Source organism: Tympanuchus pallidicinctus, unplaced genomic scaffold (assembly GCF_026119805.1).
Source record: "Tympanuchus pallidicinctus isolate F22 unplaced genomic scaffold, pur_lepc_1.0 scaffold45, whole genome shotgun sequence".
Lineage (NCBI taxonomy): Eukaryota > Metazoa > Chordata > Aves > Galliformes > Phasianidae > Tympanuchus > Tympanuchus pallidicinctus.
This window is the reverse complement of record NW_026294764.1, coordinates 374831-385941: the sequence shown is the minus strand read 5'-3', so window position 1 is coordinate 385941 and position 11111 is coordinate 374831. Positions and strand designations below refer to the sequence as shown.

General features: G+C 56.1%; 1 protein-coding gene across 6 annotated transcripts; it reads left to right on the top strand.

Moving 5' to 3' along the window:
• The first annotated feature begins 155 nt into the window (after positions 1 to 155).
• TNNT2 (troponin T2, cardiac type) lies at positions 156 to 10610 on the top strand. 6 transcript variants are annotated; one of them, XM_052702586.1, is made up of 16 exons: positions 156 to 291; positions 1902 to 1949; positions 2474 to 2484; positions 2603 to 2620; positions 3186 to 3215; positions 3875 to 3931; positions 4050 to 4082; positions 4514 to 4549; positions 4796 to 4817; positions 5149 to 5209; positions 5315 to 5431; positions 5699 to 5776; positions 5920 to 6030; positions 6273 to 6382; positions 6667 to 6757; positions 6926 to 8381. In XM_052702586.1, exons 2-16 carry the CDS (start codon positions 1912 to 1914, stop codon positions 6968 to 6970), a joined length of 858 nt encoding a protein of 285 aa, XP_052558546.1. In that variant the 5' UTR covers positions 156 to 291; positions 1902 to 1911; the 3' UTR covers positions 6971 to 8381. The 6 variants fall into 6 exon arrangements, 4 of the variants coding, with proteins under 4 accessions (XP_052558546.1, XP_052558543.1, XP_052558544.1 ...); XR_008210903.1 differs by lacking the exons at positions 156 to 291; positions 1902 to 1949; positions 2474 to 2484 and adding an exon at positions 10113 to 10610 and having other exon boundaries at positions 2509 to 2620; positions 6926 to 8177; XR_008210904.1 differs by lacking the exons at positions 156 to 291; positions 1902 to 1949; positions 2474 to 2484 and adding an exon at positions 9828 to 10026 and having other exon boundaries at positions 2509 to 2620; positions 6926 to 8177.
• Positions 10611 to 11111: the final 501 nt, after the last annotated feature.

Genomic DNA, 11111 nt, shown 5'->3' with positions numbered 1-11111 from the left:
CACTCACGTATCTCCATCCGACGGGTTTAAAATAGCAAATCTCTGAGGCCACACAATAGCTTGGGCTTATATGGGCTCCTGGGGGGGAAGGGGGAGCACAGAGGGGGCTGGGGCCACTGCTGCCGAAATAGCAGCTCACAAGTGTTGCATTCCTCTCTGGGCGCCGGGCAAATTCCTGCTGGCTCTGCCCGCCCTGGGGTGGGCGCTGGGGGGACCTTAAAGCCTCTGCCCCCCAAGGAGCCCTTCCCAGACGGCCGTCAGCACCCACCGCTCTGTGGGACCTGAGCACAGGTAAGGCTGGGGATGCTCAGCTCCAGGAGGTGTTGATCCCGCGGGGGTTTGGCTCGTGGTCGGCGTGGTGCAGCTGCTCTCGTTGGGATGCCTTCCTGCCGCGCAGGCATTGCCCTGGGCAAAGCATCAGAGCCCTCTCTGTGGGTTTGTCGGCAGCAGTGCCAGCATCGTTAGGAGCTGGGAAGGATTTGGGGTGCGCTTGGAGCCCTGGTGATGCTGGGAGAGATACGATGCCTGCAGGAGCACCAGCACAGCCTGCAGCGTGTGTCAGAGCTGGGGCACTCCTGGTTGTTTCAGAGTGAGCGTTCAAAGCCTGAACTGGAATATTTGTCCATCTCTGTGTCAGCTGCAGAGGATGGATAGATGTTTTTTAGAGCCGTGTTCTAGCATACTGTGGGCTTTTCTGGTGTGCCTCTTCAACAGTTCTGGTTTTGCTGTTTTTGCTCAGAAAATGCATGGTGGGATCTGGTGATGCAGGAGGTGAATGGGAGTGCATCTTGGCCAGGAAGTGATCTCTGCACTTGGGAGCCCAGGTGCCAGCAGCCATGCAAAGGGTTTGGCTGAATTCTGGGGGCAGCAGAGCTGTGCTGTGCCCCAAATATCAGCTCAGGAGGTCGAGGGGCTGATCCAGAAGGCAGGGGGAAATGGCAGCAGATGGGCAGTGAATCCGAGGCAGTCGGGGCTGTCTTCTGACTTCATTGGTCTCCAAAAAGCCCCTCCTGAGTCACCGCTCAGCAGGGAGATCTGACAGCTGCACGGCACACTGAGGCATCCCCACTGCCGTGCGCCTTCCCCGCGTCTGTGGGTCCCCATCCTGCGTTCAGCATCCTTACCAAGTGATCCCCACGCCTCTCCTCCCCATCCCGGGTAATAAATACCCGACAGATGCAGTCAGGAGCAGTTGTTCCTACAACGCCCAGTGGGAGTGAGGAGCTGCTCTGGGAACAGGTGGTTGGGCACAGGGGGGTTATTTCTAGGACTGCCTCACGCTGGGTGATATCACACAACTGGGAGGGAGATGGATGTGCAAGGAAGATGCTATGTGAGCCCTACTGCTACACCGGGCTGTGATTTATTGCCCCCTTTGGCTAAATTCAGCCTCAGGGCTGGGAGCAGGAGGGCAGTGCTCCTGCTGAGCTCACATTGCCCCTCTGCTCTTGGAGGGCCGGGCTGTCTCATGGAGCAGGGTTATGGAGTGGAGATAACAGAACATCCCTGCAAGTCATCACATCACAGCTGAGCTAAGAATAGTCAGGAAGAAACCAAGCTGAGCATTATCACTGGGTGATTTTCCCATGCCCTGAGCAAAAGCAGCACCCTGGGATGGCTCCAGCACAGAGAGCTGTGTGTCCTGGGCACAACTCCTGGCAGCAGCTATCAGCATGGCATGGGGCTGAGCCCAACCTCCTGCCTCTCGTCCACGGTGAGCTGTGATCCTGGGATGGAAGGGGACAGGGGAGCCTTATCTCCACTGAGATACCACTGCCACAGCCCAGCTGGGACAGCTCTCAGCTCCAAGTGCTCTGGGGAGAGGCAGCAGGACGGGCTGTGCTTGTCCTTATCTCAGCTCCTAACCCTCGCTTTTTCCATCTTGCCTTGCATTCTGGTAGATAACCAAACATGTCGGACTCTGAAGAGGTTGTTGAAGAATGTGAGCAGTAAGTGGCATGGTTTCTAACACTCTTTCTTTCTCCTTATTCCTGTGTTCCTGCAAGAGGGGGTGCTTGCTGCTGTGCTTGCTGCCCCAGCACGCAATGTGAGAGCACTTCAGGATCTCCCCACAACCACAGGCATCACTGCTGTGTCTGTGCTGAGACAAGCTGGGCATCAGCAGTGGGTCAGGCCTTGTACTTAGCATCCCCTTGGCACATCTGATGACAGACAGTGCACCTCCCTTCAGGTCAGGAAAGGACTTTGGGGCCATTGACAGGTTTTGGGTACTTGATCCTCTCAAACTGCGTAACGGTCCTGGGCTCTGACCGCTGTAGGAGTGCCATAAGAGCACTTCAGTTCCTGCTCAATTCAGGTCTTGGCTTGTCTCCACTGCCAGCTCCCAGCACAGCCAAGCAGTCACAGGGGCCTCCGTGAAAAGGGGTCCCTGGCCCTTGGGAAATGGGAGCTCCCCTTCAGCCCCACTGCAGCAGATCGCTGCCACTGGGCTTCTTTGTGTTGTACTTTGCAGGGAGCAGGAAGGTAAGGGGACACAGAGCATCCACAGCCACCCTGAGACCGATGCTAAGCAACAATGGGGTCACGGCAATAACCCACGTCTTCTTTCTCTTCCCTTTCTCCCCTGTGCGCTCACATGAAGAGGAGTATGTGGAGGAAGGTAGGTGATCCTCCTGCTGCTGGAAGGGCAGTGCTGTTGGTTCAGGGTTTTGCTTGAGTGGTGGTGGTGATTTCCTTGCCATGGGCAGAATGAGCAGAAAAGGCCAACAGGATCACATTCTAAATTCCTCCACCTCAACCATCAGAAGGACCAAAGCCACCCTGAATTTTCTCAGGATTTCTTTTCCCAGGGAGATCCCTTGGCCCACATTGAGAGGTGGCAATGCTGGATGTGGGTGCATGCAGAAGCGTGAGCACAATTCAGCAGGCGCTGGAGCTCCAGCTGACTGCACATTAACAATGCTCAGGCAGAAGCCTTGACTCCATCAGCGTGGTGCAGGACCAAACCCCGTGCTGCAGCAGTGGGGCTGTCTGAATGGGGTGGGCATGGGAACGGGGGTCTGCTGGGGCTCCTGCTGCTTCAGGGCTGCTGCACAGCAAAGCATCCTGAGAGCTAAAAGCAAAGGGTCGGAGTCCTCACCTTGTGCACACCAGAGCTCTGCCCCGCAGCTTTAGGGCACCTGACTAACCTCTGTGCTTCTTCCCTCCCCTCCTCCCCGGCTCAGAAGAGGAAGAATGGCTTGAGGAAGAAGACGGTAGTTACTGCACCTTTCTTTGTTTCGTCTGAACGTATTGTGGGTCGGTGTGTCCCGTGCCTTTCCCTGGTTGGGAAATGGTTTTCTTTCATTCTTTCTCCTCTGCTGCTTTTCGCACTCTCCCCATCCTGCTGTGTCGACCTGCTCTCATTTCTGTGCTTTCTGTCTTCCATCCCAACACACCCGTGGGTTGCTGTCTTCTTTTCTTCTCTTCCTCTCTTGCTGTGGGACCGCACGTCTCCCGCAGGACCTGTGGGCTCTGGCAGAGAACTCTCGCTGGGGTACTGCTCCCTCCAGTGGAAAAATGCTCCAACAGTGCCATGCTTGAGATTTACGCCGTAGAGTTCCGCTCTTTGCTGCATGGAGGAGAGCAACAGAAATCAATCTCCTCCGCTCTGGGGTCCCAGGGCACAGCTGGGGAGGGAACGAGGGACAAAACCAGGAGGGGGCTCTGAGTTCCTTGGATTTTATTCCCCCTCATCCATACCTTACCTTTGGGTAAGGGCCTGAGCAAAGCCCTTTACTTTCTGCTTCTTTCTCCCATAGCTCCCTCTCCTTCAGGCCTCCTGGACTCAGTACCACAGTTGTCCCATTCTGGGGGTCTGTAGGGAGCCAGCAGGAGCTGTGGCCGTCCCACTGACCCTGTCCTTATTGCACAGGTCAGGAGGACCAGGTAGATGAGGAGGAACAGGAGACAGAGGAAACCACGGCAGAAGGTGTGTGGTTTGTGTCCCCACGCTGTCACACCTGCAGGCACGATGCAGAGTGTAAGGGACGTGTGGTGGGACACCTGTGGATGCTCTGGTCACACTTTCCCTCTTACTTTTGAGACAGAACAAGAAGATGAAACGAAAGCACCAGGAGAAGGTAAAGCAGGAGCGGAGGAAGGACGCTTCTTGGCCATTTCAATCTCCCACAATGCTGCCTCCTTGCCACGGGGTTTTCAATGCCAAATTTTGAATTCAGCCGCTGCTGAAAGGAGACAATCTGCAGTAAATTGGGCAGAGCTGCCCTGGCCCCATCCCTAGTAGGGGAGGGGTGCAGGAGATCTGCAGGTGGGATGTATTCATGCTGCTTAGGTAAGAAATTCACCCCAGGAAATGGAACAAGAAGGTCCCTTCCCAGCCTGAGCTCCTGCAGAGCTCATCTTTGGAGAGGACCCAGGTTTTTCTCCCCATCTGCTTGGGGCTGAGGAACCTGCCCTCCCCACGTCCATCCTGGGCTTTGTGGTGGGGACAAACACAGTGCTGGGGCAGCCTGACGGCCCCTCCAGGGCCAACGCATCCCATGTTCCACAGGTGGTGAGGGGGACCGGGAGCAGGAGCCCGGGGAAGGTGAGGCATCCATCCCTGTTCCCCTTTGGGGTAGGAGGCACTGTCCCTTCACAGTACACACCCTGAATGCCTGGAGCATCAATGCACGTCTCAGATGTTGACACAGATGGACACTTCACTGTGTTGCTTTGGCGGAGGATGATGTGCCTGCACTGCTGAGAGGAAGGGGTGGTTGGGTTTCGTGGGGTTTGAGGTCAAAGTATGCCACTAACAGTGCCTTTCTCTCCTGTTCCTGGGGACCCACAGGTGAATCAAAGCCCAAACCCAAGTAAGTGTTGGTGCATTTTCTTTGGTGCAAGGTTTGAACTAGGAGCTGTTCCTCTATGGCTCTCACTGCGGCTTAGTGCCACAGTGAGATCCATAAGGAACGTGGGACAGCAAAGCCCTAAAAGCATGAAAACAGGGCAGGGACTGCGACATGGAGAGAAGGGAGAAAAACAGAGAGAGAAACATGGGACTCTTCCCTGCCCTCCACAAGCACTCATTGCTGGGGGCCATGGGGCTCAGGGAGGAGGGCTGGGCAGAGCAGTGCACGGGTGGGAGCCCTGCCCCATCCCAGCCACCCACTGCCAGCTCCCAACCTCCCACTCACCTTTCAGGCCCTTCATGCCCAACCTGGTGCCTCCCAAAATCCCTGATGGTGAGCGCCTGGATTTCGATGTGAGTGCATCTAAGAGCAGCACTGTGGTGTTGCTGCGTCCAGCAGCTCCCAGAGGGCTTCACCACTGTGAGCACAGCCATCACCTTCATTTCTGTCTGGTGCAGGACATCCACCGCAAGCGCATGGAGAAGGACCTGAATGAGCTGCAGGCCCTCATTGAAGCCCACTTTGAGAGCAGGAAGAAGGAGGAAGAAGAGCTCATCTCCCTCAAAGACAGGATCGTACGTGGGCAACCCATCCCCTTCATGGGCAAACAGCACAGGCATTCTCTGCAACAGCAAGACCCAAGACGTCCCGTGTCCCTGCCAGAGAATGATTGGGATTTGAGCCAAATTTGGTGCCCGGGGTTGGGAATCTGCTGTAATACCCCTCCCATATGGAGATGTGGGAGCAGCAGACCTGTCCCTGGGGCTCTTGGGATATTAGGGATGCCGAGGGACAAAAGGAATTTTCTGGGACACCCCAGCCATGGTTCTCTCCTTCTGCAGGAGCAGCGGAGGGCAGAGAGGGCAGAGCAGCAGCGCATCCGCAGTGAGAGGGAGAAGGAACGCCAGGCCCGCATGGCTGTGAGCGTCATCAGGGCTGGGGGGTCCCTGCAGCACACGGCCCACCTCCCCCCCACAAGCCCATCTGTGGGGCACGCAGGAGCACGAGCTGTGCACGTTGGTCCACAAGGCCTCCACTCCTGACCCACTTCTATCCCTGGCAGGAGGAGAGAGCTCGCAAGGAGGAAGAGGAGGCACGGAAGAAGGCTGAGGAAGAAGCTCGGAAAAAGAAAGCTTTCTCCAACATGCTGCACTTCGGAGGCTACATGCAGAAGGTGTGAAGCTGCACCTGGGGTTGCAGCAAAGCTGCTGGTGCTTCTGGAGTCGGGGGGGACTGGGCCACAAGCTGGTCCCACAGCATCTTGTGCTGCAGAGAGGGGTTCCTATAAGCAGAAGAGGACGGGAACGTACTGAGAGCATCCCAAAAGCAGAGGGCGCTGCTGGGAGGAAGGGCTGGGGATGAGAGCAGAGGCCAGGCGGGTTCCTTCTCTCTGACGGGCTCCAACGGTTTCCGCAGTCAGAGAAAAAAGGTGGCAAGAAGCAAACGGAGCGGGAGAAGAAGAAAAAGATCCTCAGCGAGCGGCGGAAGCCTCTGAACATCGACCACCTCAGCGAAGACAAGCTGAGGTAGGGATGCTGCAGGAGGGGTGAACGGGGCTGTGCCACCGCCATGGCTGCGCCAGGCTGCGGGTGACAGCGGCGGCCATCAGAGGGAGCCACGCTCACACACATGGGACACCCGTGTCCCCCCAGCCAGACACAGACGTGGGGCTGCCTGGCACGGCCCCACTGGGCATGGAGCCTGCAACACCCATGGGACGGATCCTACCGCAGAGGGGGTGGCATTGCGGCCCCATCTCTTTGCTGCTGCATCCCTTTTCCATACTGACATCATCCATCTCTTCCCATAGGGACAAAGCCAAGGAGCTGTGGCAAACCATCCGTGACCTGGAGGCTGAGAAATTCGACTTGCAGGAGAAGTTCAAGCGGCAGAAGTACGAGGTGAGCTGCCAGCTCCTCTCTGCTGGCTCTCCCTGGCTGGATCTCCAGCTCTTGATATGGGAGAGTCGCGTGTTGGATGCACGCTGTGCTGCATCAGGAGAGACCCGTGCCCAGCTTGGCATGGGGCATCCCACCAAGCCTCACCACCCGCCTGCATTTCTCCTGCAGATCAATGTCCTCCGAAATCGCGTCAGTGACCACCAGAAGGTGTAAGTACCCAGCCTGGCCGAGTGCCCTTCCTCATCACTCAGTTTCACCCCATGTTTCTCCCAGCTGCCCCACGCCTCATCCTTACACACCTGCAGGGACCTCAGACTGTGCCACTGTGCTCCCACTGAGAAGCCCTCACCGGCCCCCAGCTCCCCCCTGCCCCCAAACAGACCCACGTAGAGCCCCGTGTGTCCTGCAGGCCACACATACCTCCAGCTGCCCCATCCCTTCTGTATCCCTACCCACCACCTCAGGGAAGGACCCCCCCCAAGCTTGTATGGGAGTGGAGATCCCATGGGCTGTGGGAGCTGTGCAGTCCCACAAAAACTTGGGAGCTGGTCCACACATCCCTTGCACAACACTGGGGGACCTAGGGTGGAGGTGAGCATTTAACCTGTTCTCCCAGGAGCACTGTGTTGCTCTCTTTCCCCTGTCTCATCCTGCATGAGCTGTTCCTAGCCTTCCCGTCAGTCAGTTAGCAGCATTTCCCCCACTTACACCAAATCTCTCTTCTCTTCTGCCCTCCCGTGGCCTGGTGCTGCAGCAAAGGGTAAGTGCAGGCTGCATGCCTCCCATCACACCTGTGCTGCATGGACACCTGGGGCTGACCTTGCACCAGAAGTAGGGCTGAGGGAAGGACTGTTCTGGGAAATGATATCAGAGTTGGGTTGGTGACTTTCAGGATGCCCAAAATGCCCATTGCTGACTGTCCAAGTCACCACCACCATCACCTCCTCCTCCACCTCCCTGCTAGCACATGCCCAGAGCACCTGTTCCCCCAGTTCTGGATAAGCAGCTCAGTACAGCCAGTCCCAGCTTCTCAGCCCCAGAAGAGGGATCCCACAACAATCACAAAACCCCTACAGCTGGAGGTCCTTTATTTATGCTCACTGGGAGGGAGGAGCATAATGAGGCCATGGGGGCTGGTTGGAAACACCTGGTAGAACATGAGCTTGTTCCTGAAGAGTCCCAAACCCGCTGGCTGGCTCAGCCCCCACATTAGGGAAGGTGCTACTGAAGATTTGCCTTGCAAGCATCAACCAGCAATAACTTGGTTCTCTTTTGAGGGTGCTCTAGCAGTATCCATCTCTCTCCTCTTTTCATTTCCATTAACACATTTTGCCCGCTCTGCTTCCCATCTAGGTCAAAGGGTGCCCGTGGGAAGACCATGGTGGGTGGCCGGTGGAAGTAGATGGCTCTGAAGGCAGAGGTGAGGCTCAGCCATCAGACGCAGTGCTGTGCGCTCAGCCCGTGCCAGGGCTCCGCTGCTGCCCCATCGTTTGGTGCTCGTGCAGTGCTTGCTGCAGGCTCCGTGCTGCTGGGGTGGGCAGGTGCTCAGCGAGATGCTTGCTGATTCTCATTTCCACACCCCCACGTGATGTTGTGTCTGTAAATAAAGAGAGGAGTGAGGGGGTGTGGGTTTTGTGTCCGCTGAGAACCAGGAGGAAGCGCACGGCAGATTGTCCCAGCAGCGCTCAGCTGAGCCCACTGTCAGAGCACGAGGGGATGCAGCTCCACCCGGAGCCTTCTGAAATGTGTGCTCTCCCCAGGAGCTCCTGGTGGCATGTAGGCCAGCAGAAGACCCCTCACAAGCTGGGGCAAGCTGTCCCCTGCTGTCACTCAGCAGCACCTGAGCCGTGAGGCTTCTCCAAGAGCGATGAGGAGGGATGCACGGGATGGCGGATCTTCACAGGCTTCATGTCCCTCAACATGCCTCAGAGGGCAGCCGAGCAAAGACCCAACCAGTGCCATTTCCGACCTGCCTCGATGTGTGTCCCTTCAGTGAGAGCATCACCCCGAGCTCCAAGCCATCGATCCTCCAAACCCTCGTGCAGAGGCAGGGCCGTGCCCGGTGCTGCACAGAGGCGCTGCCTCTCTGCCCGTCCCTGTGGGCGGCAGCGCCCAGGCTTTGGGCACGGCACGGCGGCACTCCCTGTTTGCCACAGCACAGCCTGTCCCAGCAGCACTCTGGTCCCTTGCCAGCCTGGCTCCCTGCGCCGGGGCCGAAACCGGCGCCCTCCTCCCTGCGCGGCACCTCCCTGCACCCTGAGTCAGCACCCGGCCCTTTGCCATCTCCCACCCGTGTCCCACCACCTGCGGGCACGGTGGAGCGTGGTGCGGGATGCTGGTGTCCCCTGAGGCGCAGCGAAACGACCCGGGGGTTGTTTTCTTTGGGGTTTTGTGTGTTGCACGGGCTGTGCGATGGTTGCATGGGCGCAGCGTGTTGTGCCAAGGCGTTGTGTGTCGGTGAGTGATGTCTGGGCATGCTGTCACCATCCTGCCGTGCACAAGGTGTGTTTTGCAAGCGGATGAGTCTTGGCTTTGTGCTGCTGTAGGATGGGAGCGAGGGAACCTCGAGAGCAGACATTGGAGGGGTGTGCAGAGAACTTGGTGCTGTGTTGCTGGCACTCCGCAGTGCGCTGATGTCCTGCAGTACTGCTGTGTGGTCCCAGTGCCTGCATGGGAAGTGGGACTTCTGGATGTGAAGTCAAAGCATGAACATCCTCTGCAGCGCAGAACGAGGGGCAGAGAGCTTTGTCCTTCCCCAGTCACTTGCTGCAGGAAAGGCACTGAAGCTCTGGAGCGTGCCCCAGTGGGGGGTCTGGAACACTATGGGGTCTTGTGGGGAGAGGGAACTGGGGTGGTTCATTCTAGAGGAGGCTCCAAATTGGAGTTTTGCAAGTTGTGCAAATATCTGACATTTCCAAGTTTCTTATGGCTGCTTTTAAACGCCCTATAAAACCTCAAGTTTCAATTAACATCTCAGCACTGTAAAGCGCTGCCCGTACAGCTAATTCATGGGTATCAGTTAATTGTTTTAGCTGGATAAACTCACCCATGGCTTATGCTGATCCCACAGATGTGTTAAATCATCGATGAGGACTTTAATGCACCTTAAGCACAGTTTAGCATCTACGCAATGACCCATGTCTGTGAGACTTTGCCCTGCTGACAAAGCAAGCAACCATGATCTGTGATGGAAAGGAAGAAGCTTTGGCTGTTGCGTGGAAGCAGCTTTTTATTGGTGCTTAGTGGAAGTAAAATAAGCTTCCTAGTGATATCTGAATCACTGCTTTTGCATGTGCTCTCATGCCCAGCTTTCAGCTGAAGTCCTGGGTGTAAACCATGCTCTTCTTTGGTGCAGGCAGCAACCACTGGCAGGAACACTGAGATCTGAGACCCAGCGGGGGCCCAGCATTGGATCCATAAGCTGGCAATGGAAGTGCTGCACTGCTTGCCCTGATCTGGAGCTCTGAGCTCTGTTTTTCACCCTGTCAGAGCTCAGTGCTCTCTGCACATGACATTGGTGGATGCTCCCCGAGCATCACAAATCGATGACGTTGCCCTACAGGTGGTGCTCTGCTGGTTTTGGAAGCGCTGCGAGCCCTTTATCTGCACACGTAAATAAATAGAGTTGTGCCTTTGCAGAGCCATAAATCAAACCTTGATATCATGACAAAGACAGAACGCTTTGATCCAGGGCAGCACTTTGATCTCCTGTGATGAACCAGATGTTGGTGATTATCTGTTGAAATAGAGCAGTAATTGTCACTTTTCAGGCAGTGTTGCTGCAATGTCAGCCCGTTGGCTGTGGGCCATGGCACACCTCAAAATAAAGCAGGCAGAACATGGATATCAATTACATTTTGCAGTTCTCAAATTCTGCCAGTTACCTTGGAACAACATATTTTGGCAAGAGAACATTTAGCTTTGAGATGTTTTCCACCCAGGACATTGCAAAGAATTACAAACAAAATGATGCTGGCAGAGAAGGAGAATTTTTGGGTGCTGGGTGAGATGCCCATGGGCCATGCTGGGAGGACAAGGACTGATTGGCTGCATCAAGGGCTCCTGTCCATCAGGGTTGGTGCAACAGTGTGAAGGAGATCTCAGCATCACCTCAGTATAGTATCATAGACCCATAAAACGGTGGGGTTGAGAGGGACCTTAAAGACAATAAGTACCACGGGACCATAGAATGGTTGGGTTGGAAGGGTCCTTAAAGATCATAAAACCATACAACCATCATCACTGCAAAGGAAGAGTGACCAAGGGACTTTGGGAATTGCTGGCATTTCTTTGCAGCCGTGGAGGAGCCCCAGTTGCAGCCCCTTGGGCTGTGGCAGCTCCTTGCACACAAACT